The 17,986-nt window shown below is 57.9% G+C and overlaps 6 protein-coding genes across 6 annotated transcripts; 3 read left to right on the plus strand and 3 right to left on the minus strand.

Moving 5' to 3' along the window:
- Nucleotides 1-492: 492 nt before the first annotated feature.
- CMQ_6440 (spindle pole body component) lies at nt 493-3,531 on the minus strand (the record flags this gene model as incomplete). The annotated part of the gene is made up of 2 exons (XM_014315505.1): nt 493-909; nt 970-3,531. 2 exons carry the CDS (start codon nt 3,529-3,531, stop codon nt 493-495), a joined length of 2,979 nt encoding a protein of 992 aa, XP_014170980.1.
- Nucleotides 3,532-3,980: 449 nt separating this feature from the next.
- Nucleotides 3,981-5,043, plus strand: CMQ_6317 (proteasome component pup2; the record flags this gene model as incomplete). Its single annotated transcript, XM_014315382.1, has 4 exons — nt 3,981-4,005; nt 4,094-4,106; nt 4,217-4,766; nt 4,870-5,043. 4 exons carry the CDS (start codon nt 3,981-3,983, stop codon nt 5,041-5,043), a joined length of 762 nt encoding a protein of 253 aa, XP_014170857.1.
- A 178-nt stretch (nt 5,044-5,221) lies between these two features.
- CMQ_6395 (c6 zinc finger domain containing protein) lies at nt 5,222-8,526 on the minus strand (the record flags this gene model as incomplete). Its single annotated transcript, XM_014315460.1, has 6 exons — nt 5,222-5,563; nt 5,614-6,211; nt 6,322-6,384; nt 6,481-7,123; nt 7,236-8,249; nt 8,400-8,526. The coding sequence occupies 6 exons, from the start codon at nt 8,524-8,526 to the stop codon at nt 5,222-5,224; spliced, it is 2,787 nt and encodes a 928-aa protein (XP_014170935.1).
- Nucleotides 8,527-10,780: 2,254 nt separating this feature from the next.
- Nucleotides 10,781-12,736, plus strand: CMQ_6452 (rRNA processing protein; the record flags this gene model as incomplete). The annotated part of the gene is made up of 1 exon (XM_014315517.1): nt 10,781-12,736. One exon carries the CDS (start codon nt 10,781-10,783, stop codon nt 12,734-12,736), a length of 1,956 nt encoding a protein of 651 aa, XP_014170992.1.
- Nucleotides 12,737-12,975: 239 nt separating this feature from the next.
- On the minus strand, nt 12,976-14,950 carry CMQ_5990 (DNA damage-inducible v-snare-binding protein; the record flags this gene model as incomplete). Its single annotated transcript, XM_014315055.1, has 3 exons — nt 12,976-13,766; nt 13,832-14,158; nt 14,908-14,950. The coding sequence occupies 3 exons, from the start codon at nt 14,948-14,950 to the stop codon at nt 12,976-12,978; spliced, it is 1,161 nt and encodes a 386-aa protein (XP_014170530.1).
- Nucleotides 14,951-15,553: 603 nt separating this feature from the next.
- On the plus strand, nt 15,554-17,242 carry CMQ_6240 (uncharacterized protein; the record flags this gene model as incomplete). Its single annotated transcript, XM_014315305.1, has 1 exon — nt 15,554-17,242. The coding sequence occupies one exon, from the start codon at nt 15,554-15,556 to the stop codon at nt 17,240-17,242; it is 1,689 nt and encodes a 562-aa protein (XP_014170780.1).
- Between the last annotated feature and the right edge of the window lie 744 nt (nt 17,243-17,986).

Genomic DNA, 17,986 nt, shown 5'->3' on the forward strand with positions numbered 1-17,986 from the left:
GGCCTTGACTTGGCTCTGTCTGCGAGGTAGGTACAGCTGTACAGGTATCACGTCCGTGTCGCCTGCACAAGCAATCGAGTTTGAATCAAGATAGGATGGAAGCTCGTCTGCAAGGGAGGTATACAAGATGATTCCAAACACAATCGCACTGTCCCAGAGATACGTCCGTTCTGTTCTGCTCGTTTGCTCGTGTCTGCTGATCGGTGGGTCTCGACGTCGCTTGATGTCGGGCTCGCGTCGGGCTGCTGGTCTTGTGGCCAGAAGCGTGTTATTGTGGCATTGCCAAAAAGGAGACGATGCATTACGGAGCTGCTTCCCGCTTGGACGAGCATCGTAATTGGACCCACTTCTGATTTGTTAATCCCGGCTGCTATTACTAAGGCCAGTGCCGCCCGTTGCCAGCTCCCTTAACTGAATACTCGCTTAAGCGGGTTCTACTCTCTCCGGGAATCATTCATCATAACCATAACGCCAGTCCACCCTGCCTCACCCTCATAGCAGCTCCTCCTCGTGCCGCAGCCCCGAGTACTCCGACCCCTGATTGGCCGTGCTGAGCCGCGCGCAGAGGCTCAGCAGCACCACTGTCTCCGTCGCCGCGTAGTGATTAAGCGCGTCTAGCAGTACCTGCAGGTTGCGTCCAAAGTGGTGCTCGTATTTGGCCAGCCGCTCCACCAGGCTGCGCGTCTCCTCGTCTGCCGCGGCGCTGGCGCTGGTGGCCGTCGACGCACCCGCTGCTGTGTCGGGCTGTCGCTGGGCCTGCATCTGCTGGAAGGCTGCCCACTGGGCCGGTGTGGCGTCTTTGGGTTGAGCAGGACCGGCAAGGTCGCGGTCGATCTTGTCCATGTTGCGGGTCAGGTAGCTGGCAAAGTTGACAAACGAGAAACAGGTCTGCATCAGTTTTGCGTGGATCTGACAACGTTAGAGGGAACACAGAACACAGAACACAACACAAACACAAACACAACCCACCTTCAGCAGCTTGCTATTAGTCAGCATGCACTCCTTCAAACAGGTGTCGAGAAAGTCGACGTGGTCCTGCATCAGTTCATCGACCGTGCGGCCAGGCAGCGCGGCCGGCTGACCGTCACCGCCGCCGAGCCGCGACATGAGGGCCTGCCAGTTCGGCTCGATCACCTCGGCTGTGCAAAAGGCCAGCAGCTGCTGCACAAACACGAGCATGCGCGCCCGCAGCGTCCACAATCGGCGCTTCCATGCGGCCACATCGCGTGACGAGGACCGGTGGAACCAGGCGAGCTCGCCCATCTGGGCCTGCCACGTCGTCGTCAGTTGCGACCCGAGATGGTGCAGTGACAGCAGGAACCGGAAGAGCGCCTGGTACCGCCAAATGGTCTTGCGGCTGATCACGAGCGAGACCGGAAACGGCACGGCATAGTCGAGCTGCAGCGACGCGTAACCATCGGCTTCGCCGGAACTGCTGCTGCTGCCACCACCACCACCGCTGCCGCTCGCGTCCATGCTCCCGCTCCCGCCGGCCGCCAACATCGACAGCTGCAGCACCTCGCCCTGGTCAATGCCGGTGATGTTGACGACGCGCTGCAGCGCCTGCACCAGCGTCGTCTCGTTCATCTCGACCTTGACGTCCTCCTTGAACGGGTCCAGCGAGACGGCACTGCCGGGCTGCCGTAGCACCAGGTCCAGCAGCGACTGCAGCTTGCCCGTGTTGACTGCCCGGATGCTCCGCTTGCGCAGCTCGTTGTGGCCGAGCTCGAGAAAATAGCTAAAGTAGTCGGCAGGGTCGAGAAAGAAGTAGTGCTTGAGCGAGCGCAGTCGTGCCGGCAACGCGTGTGTCGTCAGCAGCAGCTGCAGTAGCGATCCGTTCGCGTGGCCGTATGCCGTGTTGATGTTGTCCAGGAAGCGGCTGTCGTCAAAAGACGTCGGCACGTCCATCACCTGCTTGCTCGTGTCCACGCCGCCACACTCGCGCACCACATTGAGGTACTTGCCCGCCAGCAGCACCTTATCCTTGATCGCTCCCGCCAGCTGCGATGGCACGTCCTTGTCGCGCAGCGTGTATCGTCGGTCCCAGTATTCGTCCGTGTAGTCGTTTTTGAGCACCTCACGCCGGATGCTCTTCTGCTCCTTGACCAGGAACTCGCCGTGCGGGTCGCTGATCCCGCCGTGGTGCAGCCACTCGTTGAGCATCACCATGTACGGCCGGCTGGCTTCACGTAGCAGGGCCGTCAGCAGCGCGCGTGCTGCCGGGTCGCCCGACATCGCCTCCAGCCGCCGCGTGATCGTCTCCAAAACCGCCCCGCCCTTGCAGATCTTCTTGGTCGTCGCGTTGCCCGGCACCAGCTCGCCGCCATCGCGCAGCTGGTTGATGATCTTGTCATAGTCGTCTGCCCCGTCGTCACTCGATACCTCCGACTCGTCGTCGTCGTCCAGCAGCGCGTTCTTCTTCAGCAGCTCGTGCGCCAGAGCGTACAGCTGCAGCATCATCTGGCTCGTCGGCAGCATGTGCATGTTCAGCACATGCAGCGTGAAACCCGTGTCCGTCAGGAACTGTGTCTCCAGCTGCGCGATCAGCACCACGTAGTCCTGCAGAAATCGCCGCACTGCTGCGCACAGCGCGTGGTTCACCAGCCCGAACCCCTCCCGGCTCTGCACGTCCACAAACGCCTCCAACGCCACGTAGTGCGTCGCCGACCGCAGCATCACCACCGTCAGGTCCTGCAGGCTCGGGTCCAGCCCCCCCAAAATCCGCCACGGTGGCCCCGACAACCGGTCTCGCTCCTCATGCGGGTCGTAGCCCGTGCCAAACCGGATGTACTGGCCCTCGCACCCCATAAACACCCCCAGCAAATCATCCAGCATTGCCGCTTCCTGCTGCTCCAGCGTCATGCTGCTCAGTGGTCTCGGTTGCAGGCTGGCTGGCATCTGAGCTGCCAGCGGTGGTACTGATATGCGCGACGCTAGCGGTGCTGACGTGTGCGGCAGCAGCATCGCTTCAGGGTTCCACGGCACCGCTGCCTCTGCTGCCGGAGCTGCTGCTGCTGCTGCTGCCATCGCTGCCGATGTCGCCTCTCGTCCTCGTCCATCGAGTGTCTTGTGAAGGGCTGCCGTGGCTGCTGCTGCTGCTGCTGCTGCGGCTGCCCTGCTCTCTTTGGTCGCCCCGGCCGCTGACCCCCGTCGCTCCGAACTTCGCGCTCGCGACACTAGCATGTCCCTCGTCGTGATCACCGTCCTTTCTGTCCGTCTTTCTCCACCGTGTTCGGGTGCCCCCGAAGGCGTGCCCGCTCGAGCTCCTCCACCCCCTCCTGCTGGCGGCCGGCCGGCCGTCCGTGGATTGCCAGAGGCCGTCCGCTTGTGCGCCGTGCTTGCGTAGCTGACCTGGGGCGGTGCCTCTCGGTACTTGCCATCCGGACGCTCGCCGCTTCGAAAGCTGCTGTGCACGCTGCTCTGGGCTTGGCTCATCCGCGATCGCGTGCCCTCTGGCCGCTGCTCGCCTCCGCTGGCGTTGCTGTTTGCATGACTGCTGTTGTATTGCGCCCTGCCGGCCGTCGACGACATTGTCCAAGGTCGTGGACTGCACGCAAATGCACAAGTCGGTTCGCTTGCGTGTTTCTGCAGAGAACAAACACTCTTTTATCTTGGAATTCCCTCTTCGACAGGGCAAGAAGTCGCGCCGCTCCAGACGGAAGGCGCGTTCAATTCGAGTCCCCCTCCTTCACACGCGGATACACGCTACGCCACGTTCGGCATGGTCGCACAGTTGACCAATGGTTCCACTTTTTAGCTACCCCAAAAGCTCGAAAAGCTGCGTAGGCCGTCTGTTTGCCTGGAGACGATGAGAAGCCGCGCCAACAGCTTCTTTCGATTCAACAGGCGACAACTGGTCCAAGACGACAGCGACCCATACGTTTGCGACCGAGAAGAACGACAGACATAACGAGACAGCCAGGACCTGAAACGAACCGCACTGCCGTTCCAGGCCTTCTTCCCCTCATCCAACCGCCAACATGTTTATGGCAAGATCGGAATATGGTCAGCTTCTTGTTTCGTCCTTCTTTGCATCGCTCTCTGGCTGTCCTCCTTGCGCATTGCTCTCGCTGACTGACGATATCGCCGACAGATCGGGGTATCAAGTACGTGAACAGCTGGAGCCGCATCGACTTCGCATCGAACCCTGCATCCTGCATCCTGCATCCTACATCCTTTCTCCATTCCCCCCAACGCGCTGACCCAAAATCCACAGCACCTTCTCCCCCGAAGGCCGGCTCTTCCAGGTCGAGTACTCGCTCGAGGCTATCAAGCTCGGAAGCACCGCCATCGGCGTCGCCACCGCCGAGGGCGTCATCCTGGGCGTGGAGAAGCGCGTGACGTCGACGCTGATGGAGGTCAGCTCGGTCGAGAAGATTGTCGAAATTGACCGCCACATTGGCTGCGCCATGAGCGGCCTGCAGGCCGACGCCCGCAGCATGGTCGAGCACGCCCGCGTCGAGTGTCAGAGCCACGCGTTCAACTACGCCGAGCCGCTGAGCGTCGAGAGCTGCACCCAGGCCATCTGCGATCTCGCCCTGCGCTTCGGCGAGTCCGCCGACGGCGAGGACAGCATCATGAGCCGCCCCTTCGGCGTCGCCCTGCTCATCGCTGGCTACGACTCCGACATTGGCCCCGACGGCAAGGAGGGCGGCCCCGCCCTCTATCACGCCGAACCCAGCGGCACCTTTTACCGCTACGACGCAAAAGCCATCGGCTCCGGCTCCGAGGGCGCCCAGGCCGAGCTGCAGAACGAGTATCACAAGGTCTGATAGTGTTTCTGCCTCTGCCTAATCTTTCCCTTTCCCTTTCCCTTTTCCCTTTACCCTTCCCCTCCCTCTCCGCCTCTACCCCCGGCTGACCTTACAGTCTCTCACCCTCGCCGACGCCGAGACTCTCGTCCTCAAGACGCTCAAGCAGGTCATGGAGGAGAAGCTGGACGAGAAGAACGTTCAGCTGGCCAGTGTCACAAAAGAAAAAGGCTTCCGGTTATACACCGACGAAGAAATGGCCGCTGTCGTCGCCCGGCTACCAGCAAACTAAGCCGCCTGGAAGCCGATGAAGACGGAGAGCAGTGGTCTAGCGAAGGTGGTGTGCTTGTGTATGTACTGTGTACAGGGCGTATCAAATAAAGAAACTAAGTACGATGCTCACATTACGCTTGTGTTATCACTGTCTACAGCATTTTGTTTCCTTCGTGGTTGTCAGCTCCCTCCACCGTCTAAGCCTTGTCGCTTAGCTTCAGCTTCTCGAGGTCTGACTCCATGCTTAGTAATCCCACGGCGTAACGGGATCGCTCGGTGGCAGACAAGACCAGCTCCTCGTCTTCTTCCTCAAGCTCGCGAATCCGATCCACAATTCTCTTTGGCCGATTCCAGATGGACTGGGGAACCTCCGCAACGTCTGTGGGCGGTTCGTATGGCGGCCCGCGACCCATGCTGGCAGCTTTCGTCCAGCATGTCTCGCAGCCGGTAGCGATATGACGGGCAGACTGAAAGCCTGTCAACCGAGCGACATTGTGCATCTGTCGAACCGTCCAGTGTCTCTGCGCCGTATCCTGAAACTGTACAATATCAGCGTAAAGAAGACAGAAGCGGAAGATTGATGAAGTACCTGAACGGCCGCCACAAACAGCGGGAATGAGCTCTCGATGGAGACGGCGCCGAGAAGAGTGCTCACGTGCACCATGGTGTTAAGATCTTCGACGGTGAGTCCCGCAATGATGCGGCCAATCTGGTTGGCATACGGTGCTGTCTGGCGCCCGGCCATGGCAGCCGCGGCCATGGCTATGTGAGGCATTGATGGATGGCAGCGGTGCAGCACAATCATTCCCATGTAGTAGTTCATCCAGATGCTCGCAATTCCATATGTGCGGTACTTCAGCACCAGGCCAAAGGGACTACTTGCTGGAGGCTCGTATTCCGGACCTAAAGGCTCAAAGTCGGGACCCAATTGAGCCCGGAAATGTTCAAGTGTCTGCTTGATGCTTTCCCATTTGCAAAGTGCTGCCGTCGTGCTTGCATCAAAGTCCATCTCTTCCTGACTGTCGCTTTCAGGGCTCTGTTCCCGCGGAGGGCTGAAGCCTTTGGGGATAGTTATATTGCCCGTCGAAGGCATCATGCCGATGAAAGGTGGCGGCGACTGGCCTTGGCCCCGAGGTCCCGGTGGCCCGTCTGGCCACCTCGCTTGGCGCTTACGGTCCTGGTCGTGACTGGAAAAGTCACATATCCGACCAAGAAGCAGCATGAGATGGTCATACGTGCCGTATCTGAGTGGTCAGCCATGGCGCCAAGAAGTTCTGCTCGGCTATCCGGCACTCACAAGGCGTCGATCCTGTTGATAGGGGCACGAGGGGCGCATTGGGTCCAGCACTTGTATTCCATCCTATTGAGCAGTGGCGTCTCGGTTAGAAGACGCTCGGACGAAAGACTAGTCCAGAGGCAAGAGGAAAGATGGCAAAAAGAAGAGGCTGAAACCTACAGGAGCCGCGTTCCTCCCAATATGCTCTGGTATACGTCCATCTTCGCATACCACCAGAATAAGTCACTGAGGATGTGATATGTTTTTATATCTTTCTCCGTATAGGCGTCAGGGGTGGTCCAAGAAGTAGATCGTCTATTGTGAAACGAGGAAGAGGTCACGTCTTCATCTTGGTCGTAGCCTACGGGCAATCCAGAGAGTTGAGACACAATAACCGAGTCGACTAGATCAATATCCTTGTCGGCAACGATGCCGTCTTCGGGCATCGTTGAGTCGTGGTCCAAGCTGCCCTGATAGAGGGCCTGGCGACGCTTCCGCTTAAGGGCAATCATCTTCTTGGTCATCTCCCGGAGAGGAATTTCCCTCAGGATAGCCCGCGCTCCCCACATATGCTTGCACCACTTGTCGTGGTCCGAGTTCCAGACTTCATAGAAGCCTAGAAGCATAGTGGCGGCAAGCGTGGCAGGTTGTACACGGCGAGATGTGCTTTGGTAGTTGCGGGCAATCCTTCGCAAGCTCAGATGGTAGTGCTTCATCGAAGCAGTGGCGGGAATGCCTTGGAGCTTGGCCATATGCAAACTGCCCAACGCCAGCATGGCTTGAAGCAAAGCCGGGTGGTTAAGCGCGATGGTAGGGAAGGTATCTAATTCCAGGTCAGCAAGTCTATGGAAAAGAAGAAGACACAGAACCAAGAAAACCCTAAAAAAATAGAGAAAAGAGAAAAGAGAATAGAGAAAAAAAATACAGAGTCCTACATGTCCAAATGTGCTGTCTTGAGCGAGGTACAGGGCGCCCTTCAAAAATGGGGGAGGGATCAACGGGATAGCGCTCAAAGAGAGACATGCTTGGTCCTGTGACATTAACAAAGTACCAAAAGACAGAGGCTGTGCGAGCATCAGTCAGGGGCGAGTTCAGCGACGATGGGACGTAATCGGCCAAGACATTTGCGTCGGCAAAGTTGGAAAAGGTGCGCAGCTGAGTGCCAAAGGCGTCGAACGGACGGTTTGGCAGACGTCTTGCAACAATTACACCCAGATCGTTTGCCTGTACGTGTTCCATTTGGTCTGTTGCCTCTTCGTCTTCAGAATCACCCATGGATGCATCGTCGTCCGAGTACCAATAACCCTCTTCCGAATGCATAGCCGATTGAGCTGAGTATTCTGCATTGCCTCTCTCAAAGACTCGTGTGTAATCATGCGATCGTGGGACCGGAGGAAAGTCGATAACATCATAGTTCCCATCGGACGACCACCCGACAGCAGGTACAAGTGCGGGCGTAGGCACCGCTATAGGCACGGTCAAAGGGCCACCATAGTCGACGGAGGGCAAGAAGCCAGAGTCATCGTAGGAACCGCCATGGCCAGTCAGGGGCGGCTGAGGCTCCCAGACCTGCGCAAAGGATGCATGTCCATGAGAATCAGGCTGGGCCGAAGGTGCATAGGACATGGGCATCGGGGCCATGGGCTGTGCATGTCCTGGCGGGATAAAATGGAGTTCGTGGCCGGCGGGAATGCCTTGCATGTGAAGGGGATGTTGTCGTGGGGGCATACTGGGATGATGAGGAAGCTGGTGCTGGTACTGGGCGACGTCGTTCATCAAAGGCGGCCGCGGCGCGATGAACGGCAGGGAGCCTTGCGAGATTGCCCTGGGGTTCTGGCTGGCGAAGGAGCCTTGCTGGCTGGCGAGCAAGTGGTGGGCTGAAGCACTCTGGAAGGGCATGGGGCCGATCTGGTTCGGGTGAAAGGTGCCCATAGGGTCCTTGAATATGACTCGCTGATTATAACCTTCGCATTGTCTCTTCGATTTGATGCAATTGTTGCATCTCGGTTTTCCTTCATCGCATTTGATCCGCCTTCTTCGGCATGCTTTGGAAGCAGTTAGCGGGAGAATGGGCTAAAGGTGTATGGGACCAGGCTCACTGTAGCAGCCAGTTTTTGTTCTCTTCTTGATTGCGGACTTCTTGGGAGCAGGATCAGTGTCATCCGGAGCCGAGTCACAGGGGTTGGTGTCCGGGTTGGCCTCAGGATGTCGGCTTTCCGTATCCATAGTGTGGGGAAGGGGCGCAGATGCTTTGTTGTGGTTCTTTCAGGCTGGCCTCGATGTGAGGTGAGTGCGTCTGGTTGTCGCGTCTCTAGGAGAACAGCTGCCTTTCCAGAGTAATGCTAGCCGGCTGTTTCGATTTAGTACGGCGGTAGGAATAGGAAGGGAAAGGGAAGAGGGGGGACAGAGAGGAGGAGCAAGCACATTGATTGACAAAGGAAAGGTGGAGGCTATCATCAAAGAACAATATGAGAGAAAAGTGAGGTGAGAGCAAGACGAGATGATAGAAAAAGTAGAAGCAGTTCTTATGGACAAGTGGGGGAGAGGGGGAAAAGGGGAATGGCAGAGGAAGGAACGGTTCGGGTGTGCCGAGCAGAATAAAAGCCAGCAACACAAGCAGTGTGCAGGCACGCGCTATGACAACTCTGTCCTTCCACGTTGTCGCTGTTGTTTCTCTGGGCTTTTTCTCTGGTTTCTCTTTCTCAACCTTCTCGGCAGAGACTGTGGACAGGCCTCGATAAGGCAGGCGGCTAGAAAGGGAAAAGACGCAGGTGGCTACGGCTGTGTGCAACCACAGAAAACAGGCGAGGGAAAATGGGCAATACAGGCTGCTCTCTTCTATGGGCTGAGGTGATGATGTCCAATGTGGTTTAATACGGGAGCTTTGTACTAATTGACTTCGTACGCTATACTTTTGCTGCTGTTGCTGCTTTCCTACACATGGCAGATCAAGACAACAGAGGCGGACGTAGGGGACAGTAGGACAGCTGCTGGGATGAGTTAAGGGGCCGATGGGCGACTTTGTCTGTCGTACATACAATACACTTGTACCGGATCCTGGCTAGCTAATAGATACAGCAGCTGTGGTAGCTGGGCGGAAGACAGAGATGGTAGGTAAAGCGGACTGTGAGATTGGAGCGGCTGTTCCTAGATGCCGGAGATGCAGCTGTGAGGCTCAAGCAAGAGGGTGGGGGAAAGTGGCCTGATATCTGGCAGAGTTGTCAATGGAGGTGCAGATTTGCTGCTAATTCTGCAATTAGTCCCGAATTCGGGGCCCTGGAAAGAAGAGAGGAGGAGGCGGGACAGAAACGGGAGCAGCAAAACGTGGCCGCAGACAGAAGAGAGACCAAGACTAAGACAGGAGAGATAGGAAGAGCGAGAGCAGGGTTATGTATCTTCCATGGACAAGGAGCCTAGATGAGCCGGTTCAGAAGATAATGCATCGGGGAGTGGTTACGGACGACAGAAGGGGAAAAGCGTGGGCCACAAGGAGCGACGAGGAGCCACAAGCCGGCACTCCCGATCGTCCGACACATGGTTGTGCCGGGAGCAAGCCAGATACAGCGCTGTTCAGTGGGCACTGGCAGGCCAATGGCAGGATTGGCGGGGCAGATGGTGGGCCCAAGAGTCCTAGTGGCCGTTTTAGCGCTATTGGGGACATGGTTATAGTGTTATAGTGGCTGGCCAGCTGAGATGGAGTGGACAACTAAGATACGAGGTGACGAAGATGGCGAGAGCGCGAGGGGAGGGCGAAGATCGAGGATCCAGCAGGCGCAAGGTGACACGAGAAGGAAGAAGCGCTGTGGAACGGACGGACTGTGGATTCCTTTGCGAGGGAGCCGGCTCGTCTTCCGCGCCGACGGCCACGACGCGGAAAAGCTGCTGTGCAGCGGCCGGCTTATTTGGGTTGCACTAGGGTCATCAGCAGAGGATGGATGCAGACTCCAGGTGGGAAACGGAGGAGCGAAAAGACCCCCAGCAACACTGCCGTGCCACCAGAACAGTGCTGTGGCCTGTGGCCGGCGCTGTGCTCGGGCAGACTGGGCTTGTTGCTGCTGCAGGACGTGAGGTCCATCGGGGATGACTAAGCAGGCCAGCCGAGATCTGCTCCTGGCGTCAGACACATGTCTGATACTCGAAGGAAGCGCAATACGGACGGAAGGAGTCCGAAGACAAAGAGACGACGAAGGAACCGAAGAGCAACATGAACAGAGCAGCCAACACGGACTGTTTGCCTGTTTCGAACGAAGTAGTCCGTACGACCTGTTCGGCTGTTGGTGAGCATGGGAAAACTTCTGATGTGCTTTGTACATGCGCTAAGATAGTGCTAGCAGGTGGTTATCGACTGGTTCTCATGCATTGGGCACTTGCTTGTGGGTCCAGGCTTTTTTTTTCTTGTAAAAAAAACAATGGGCAGGAGCGACGGCCGATCGAGCATTTTCTCGAGCAAACGAAAAGCCCACCAAAATCGAGACATACAATGTTTGCCGTTCCAGGATGGACGTTGTCAGCCGACAAGCTGCGGGCGGAGACGGTGAAGCTTGCGCCTGCTGACCAGCCAGCGGTTGCACCGCCCTCGGCAACGGATGCAGCGCCGGGTGACGGGCCAAGCAAGAAGCGCAAGCGGCCAGGCCGTGGGCCCAAGGTCACCGACGACAATGTGGCGGACCTTTGGGAGCGGGTGATTGAGAAGAAGAAGAGACAGGGAAAAAAGGCCGAGACGGCGGCAGCGGAGCAGGACAGCAGCGAGGCCAAGCAGCCCGAGGCAGTCCAGCAGCCGGATGCGGTGCAGCAGCCCCCGGCAAAGAAAGCCAAAAAGGGCGAAAAGACAGCAGTCAGCAAGGAATCGGTCGAGGAGAAGGCATCAGCAGTAGCGGTAGCAGAGCCAACAAAGAAAGCACCAAAGGCACAGGACAAGCCGGCCAGGGAAGCAAAGGAGCGAACGGCGACAGCACCGGTGTCTGTCAAGGGTGCAGAGGAAAAGCCAGCAGCAGCCAAAGAGCAGCAGCAGCCACAGGAGAAGAAGGGAAAGAAGGCACAAAAGGGCGGCGACAACAAAGAAAAGGCAGTGGCCAAGGGGCCGTCTGTGGACCAAGCCGGCCAGTCGCCCGCCAAGAAGGAGCAGCAGCAGCAGCAGAAGCAGCAGAAGCAGCAGAAGCAGCAGAAGCAGAAACAGGCCAGGACAGCAGAAGTAGCAGCAGAAGCCGCACAGACGTCTTCGGCACTGGCGACGACGACGAAGAGCACAGCGCCGGCGTCGAAGCTGACGCCGCTGCAGGCGTCGATGCGGGCGAAGCTGGTGTCAGCGCGGTTCCGGCACCTCAACGAGACGCTGTACACGCGGCCGTCGAAGGAGGCGCTGCGGTTGTTTGCCGAGGCCCCGGACATGTTCCAGGCCTACCACGAGGGCTTCCGGCAGCAGGTGGCCGTGTGGCCGTCGAATCCGGTCGACACGTTTGTCGAGGAGGTGCGGCGACGTGCGGGCAAGGCCGTGAACGGGGGCAAGGGCGGCAAAAAGGCGCCCATGTTTCGGCGCGGCAACGCCAATGCGACCGGTCTCGGCGACACGCTGCCGCGGACCCGTGGCACTTGCCACATTGTCGACGTGGGCTGTGGCGATGCACAGCTGGCGGCATCGCTGGCACCGACGGCTGACCGACTGCGCGTGCAGGTGCGGAGCTATGATTTGCACGCGGATCCAGCCAACCGACACGTCACGGCAGCAGCTGACGCGGCCAACCTACCGCTGCCGGCGGACACGGCCGATATTGTGGTGTTCTGTCTGGCACTGATGGGCACCAACTGGCTCGACTTTGTCGAGGAGGCGTACCGGGTGCTCCGCTGGAAAGGCGAGCTGTGGGTGGCCGAGATCAAGAGCCGGTTTGCCGGTGCGGCCGAGCTGCGGGCTGGCCTCAAGAAGCGCGGTGCCGGAGCTCCCGTCTCGCACAGCGTGGGCTACCGGCGCAAAACGGCCGGCCGTGGTGGTCTTGGCGGAGGAGGGAAGAACGGCAAGGCCGGTAGGAACGAAAAGGCCGACGAGGACGACCCTGAGGCTGTCGCGGCTGCTCTCGCCGAGGTCGACGGCTGGGACGAGGCCGGCGGCGCGACTACGGACGTTTCGTCGTTTGTCAATGCGCTCCGGCGTCGCGGCTTCGTCCTCGATGACACCGGCGCCGGCTCGGCCGATGCCGAAGGCTCGCCCGCTGCCGCTGCCAAGTCGCCCGCCGTCGACCTCGACAACAAGATGTTTGTCCGGATGCGCTTCCTCAAGGCTGCCCCGGCTGTCGTCGGCAAGCTGGCCGCTCCAGGCACCGGCGACGCCGCCAGAAAGAAGCCCAAGTTCCTCGACAGCACCAACCTCTCGCCCGAGGAGGCCATGGAAGACCCCGCCTTCGAGGCCAAGATCCTCAAGCCGTGCGTCTACAAGCTGCGGTGAGATGGAGAGGGTGTGGCGTGTATGTGAGAGAGATCGCTCAGATGGGTCTTTTCTATAGTAAAGAGAAGTGTATTGGATGGAAAAAGACAAAATCAATGATACTAGTCACGGCCAATCCCATCAACCCTGCTATGCCCCCTTGTATGCATCCGTGCTCATTATCGCCGCCGCCTCCGCCTTTTAAGTATGCGCCTGACTGTTCTCCTTCCGCTTACTGCCTTTGCTCCCGTCTGTCTGCCTCAGCCTTGGAACAGCAGGCTGGCCGCGTACTCCACATTGCCTCCTGTGGCCTGCAGCGACTGCTCGGCCGCCGAGCGTGGAAAGCCGAGCGCCATGAGCTGCTGAACCGCCTCTTCCGGGAAAGATGTCGTCTGGCCAGGTCCTGCTGCCGTTGCTGCTCCTGTTGGCCCTGCTGGCCCTGGTAACTGTGCTGGCTGTACTGCTCGTGCCGGCGCGGACGTTGCTGAGGATGTAGCCCCCGTTGGACCTGCTTGTGCTTGTGCTACTGTTGCTGCCGTTGCTGCCGGTTCCTCGCCTTCTGACCCCGACGCCGTCCCCGACACAGCTCCCGACCGCTGGCCGATCGTTGTTCCGCTGGGTCCTGGGATGGTTGGTTCCTGTGTGAGAGCCTCCTCCGACTCCTTGGGAATGTCAGCTTCTCCTAAAAAGGGAATCTCAACGCCCTGGATGATCAGCCGGTCCTTGACCAGATCGATGCACGCCTGGTGACGCTTCAGCATGTCCAGGCCCAGAAGCAGCTCGACCGCCTTGCCCTCCATGACCGTGAAGCTGCACGGCAAGAAGAGGCTGCCGATCTTGATCTGCGCTGAGTGTACGCGTCCGATGATCGTAGCCGTGCCGACACCCCGCGCCACGCCCGCAAACCGCTTGTCGACCAGCCGCATGATGCCGCACGCCTCCGCGCAGGACGGCGACATGATCGTTGCCTGTGCCCCCGAGTCCACCAGCGCCTTGACCTTGTGGCCGTTCACCTCCACGTCCACATAGAGCAGATGTACCCTGCCAAACACTGCACACGCCAGGGTCAGCAGGAAGCTCTACAGACGCAAAGACAAGACAGCCCACCAAGCCTACCTTCTGGGTTGTGCTCCATGGCATTCTGCAGATTCTCCATCACCCGCTCCTGACGGATAATCTCCTCAATCCGCGACTGTGCCTCAATGTCGAATGGGTCCGCGTTCAGCTGCGCAATCTGCCGCTGCCGCTCCTGCTGTTCCCTCCGATCGCGCTCGTAGTTGTCTGCAAAGAATTGCGCAAACCGCTGCGGGTCGTCCAGCACCGTCGCCAGCTGTGGCTGCTGCCGCAGTGCCTCTTCTCGCAGCCGAGGGTCACCTAGGATCTGTAGCCGAATCATCTCGGGGTCTGGATCGCCCGGTCGGCGACGCTGTGCCCCACTGCCGCCTGCACCCGTTGCTTGTTGCTCTCGTTGTTGGCGCTGAAGCTGCTGCTGCTGCTGCTGCTGCTGCTGCGATCCCTCGCCACCGCCACCTCTTGCGTTGCCTTTCCGGCGGTCGTGCATCGCCAGCATGTCGCCATTGGTGACATTCAGGTCCCGCAGCGTCTGCGAGTCGTCGGTGATGAGCTGGCCGTTGTGGTAGAGGTACTGGTTCTTCGGCTCGACCTCCGTCTCGGCCTGGATCGAACTCTGGAGAGCCTCAATCGTCATCTCAGGAAACACCTCCAGGAAGAGGAGCCCGACATCGTCCTCGTTGCTCTGGTCTGCTAATGTCACTGTGATTTGCCTTTCCCTCTTGTCAGCACATGCAGCAGCTGCCGAGGCAGAGCGGGCGGGCACTCTCACATTTTGGACGAAAGTGTGCCCTGATGTACGGCAAGCCTTCGAGTTGAGAAGAGAAAAAAGGATGCGAGTTCTGAAGCGGCACTTTGGGGCGACAGGGAAGTTCAGTAGGGCGAAAACGGAGGGGTTGTGGAAATCTGTTTGAGGAAGCTACGGCAATTTGTAACAGAGGCAAACAACGACGGCAACAACGAGGCCGGGCAACGAATAGTGTGGTGGCCTAACCAACTATGTGTATCACGTGATGCTGTTCCCACGGCCTCCAATCCGCCACGTTCGTACGTTTTGCACAGAAAGAACCGGTTAGAAATCAATAGATCCGTGGCAGTGCCGGCGGAATGACGGTGCATACGTTCGTATATTACAACTGCAGTCGTCCATGACGACAGCAACATCCTGAACAGAGGTCAAGTAACTAGCAGCGGGCGCTATAAAGCTAGAAGCGGGGGTATTGGGGTGGTGTCTAAGGGAACCATAGCAAGCCCTCCACTCCTACAATTCTGTTTCAGAGGCTGGCGCCTGGAACAGGCAGTTTCAGCTAGCACGAACGGAGTTATACTGCTGCGCATTTTTTTTTTTTGCGTGGAGGGGCAATCAGAAGCTGACTCAAGCAATCGTCGATCGGGAGTCGCAAATTGGGAATACCGGATCGCTGATAATCCGGAGCTGTCAATTTGCCGCTGGCGTTGTTTTAGGCTGTTCATTGGATGCCTGTGACTAATAAGTGGCGCCTGCCCATATGTGCCCGATCGTGGCTGCCCTACGATACCGGTCGCTGTCCATATGCTGCAATCTCCCTTTAGTAGTTTTCGTTTTTCTGTTCGACCACATTCTTGCACCACTAACAGCTTGTGCAAAAGTCTTATTTTTTCCTGTTTCACTGTTGTGGATTGAGCTTTACGTCTTCTGCCTGCGGCCACACCGCAACGCACCTTGTCGTGACAAACGAGTAGCGCGCTGCGAGCCGCCGAGATGAAGTTTACAGCCACGCATTCGCCATGTTTGATATTTTACAACACGACGAGCATCTAGCTCCTCGAGCTTGCTCTCCTGCCAACCATCCCTCCCCGAAGCTCGGCGACTTTGCCTCCATCTTTGACGTCTGGAACGGCCTTGGCAGCAGCCAGAGCGACGATGACACCTCCGACCGAACGCTGACCGACTCTGAGCTTGATGACACTTCGACGTCTGTCGAATCTGTCGACAGCGCTGTAGCAGCTAAAAATAAGGAGATTGTTGCCCGTGGCTTGGCCGTTGGCGGACTCTTTGGAGGCCTCGACTTTGCAGAGGTGGCAGCAGCGGGCATTTCATCTACGAAATATGGCAGCGACAGCGAGGATGAGGATGAAGATGGAGATGAACATGACGGTGTCGATACTGGTGGGTACACTGGTACCGATACCGGTGCTGATGCCGACATTAGTGACGACGGCATCAGGGCTGAACGCACCAGGACAGAGCGCAAGAAAGTCGAGCGCAGCATCAAAGCCCGGGTCAAGGCCGAGCTCCTCAAGGCGGAGCGCATCAAAGCCGAGCGCATGAAGGCCGAGCGGATCAAAGCCAAGCGTACCGGCCGTGTCGGCAGCAAGAAAGATCAGAGGCTGCCCGATCTGAATCCCCGCAGTCCGCCTTTCCTGCCCTCATTATTGTCGCCTGTTCTGATGGCGACTCCAACATACAAAACAACACCCTCCTTTACACATGAGCAAGACTACGGCGGATTGTTCAAACACTTTTCCCTCTACAGCCCCATGTCGTCATTTGCCCCGGTTGTGATCCCCTCCATTCCGCAGCATGGCCGTGGCTTACCTATGGGCACGGTCGACGATATGATCAACCCGCTATATTGGGCGTCTAGCCAGCAGAAGATGGCGATTGTGGAGACAAAGCTGCAGCGCGAATACGACATTGACAGCGCGATACGGAAGAAGCCGGGCGGCAAGCCGATACATGTGTTTGTGGACCTGTCCAACATTGTGATTGGGTTTTACATGCGCATGCGGGCGCTGCGTAATATGCCGCCGGGAAAGCGGCTGGCAGTCATGCCGCCCTTTTTCTTCCACGCGCTTGCACGGATCATCGAGCGCGGCCGGCCGGCGGCGCGCAAGGTGACGGCCGGGTCGGTGCACGACAGCGGTAAGCGATCAGACTGGCCGCAGTACATGGACGAAGCCGAGGCGCTGGGCTACGAGATGAACATCCTCAGCCGAGTGTCGCGGCAGACGGTGACGGCCGGGACGCCGACGACGCCGCAGTCTCCGCGGAAGCGGAATGGCCAGCACAAGCGGCAGAAGAGCGGCGGGGAACGAGGAACGACGGTGTACAACGAATCCGGATCGGAGGAGTCTGCGCGGGAGGAGAAGAGCTCGGGACCGAGCCGGATGGGCGAGCAGGCCGTGGACGAGATCCTGCAGCTCAAGATGTGCCACAGCGTGCTGGACCACAAGGCGGGCACGATTGTGCTGGCAACAGGCGACGCGGCCGAGGCCGAGTTTTCTGACGGCTTTCTGCGCCATGTGGAGCGGGCAATGAGCCACGGCTGGCGAGTCGAGCTGGTCTCGTGGACGTCGGGCATCTCCAAGGCCTGGCGCGAGCTGGAGCGGCGGCAGAAGAAGGGATCCCAGCACTTCCGCATCATCGAGCTGGATACGTATGCCGAGGAGCTGCTGGGCATCTTTGCCGAGTAGAAAAGGTCGTTGCCTTTGCGCATTTACTTCTATTGGCTTATGGTGTCTTACTTGTTTCTTGATTTTTTTTTTGATTTTTTTTTTCTTGACTATCCTTTTCGGCTTCTCTTTCCACTATTTCTTTCATTCTTGTTTTTTCTTTTGATTTTGAATGTTGTATTGTTCATCTGTCTTTGTGTCAGTCTACTCATTTTGACCAGATCACCGGCGCTTCTCTCTGTTTCCACTGTGCTCTCGAGAGGGTGCACACGGAATATGGCGAGACAAGTTAGTCGATCTTTCTGTCGACAAGACAGGCCAAGCCCCTACTAGTACTGTTCGTCTCTGGAATCGGGACGAACAGGCGGGAATGAGAGTAGCGCATATGGGTTTCTGGTCGTCGTCAGCATTACCTGCTCTGTCCTTACGCCATTGCTTTTGTTTCCTTAGACACCTCTTCTTTCTCTCATTTTCATTGCTCGTATATGTATCCGCTTTGGCCGCATTGACTGGTGGATGTTATGCACACAGCATGGCACGGAGAATCACGAAAGACTATGTTTTGTAACGACCGGGAATGACTGTTTTTTTCTCGTTTTTTTTTTTCTGTTTTTCTCGGGTGATTGCATCATGGCATGTATCGGAGTGATGATCTCAATTTATTTTATGTCCCACACCATGGACTACTGTCTATAAGCATACACAATCTATGCGTGCTGATTTTGCGCAATTTGTCTATTTTCGTCCCGTCTCCTCGGGCCTTTC

Source organism: Grosmannia clavigera (genome assembly GCF_000143105.1).
Source record: "Grosmannia clavigera kw1407 unplaced genomic scaffold GCSC_167, whole genome shotgun sequence".
In the NCBI taxonomy this organism is placed as follows: domain Eukaryota; kingdom Fungi; phylum Ascomycota; class Sordariomycetes; order Ophiostomatales; family Ophiostomataceae; genus Leptographium; species Leptographium clavigerum.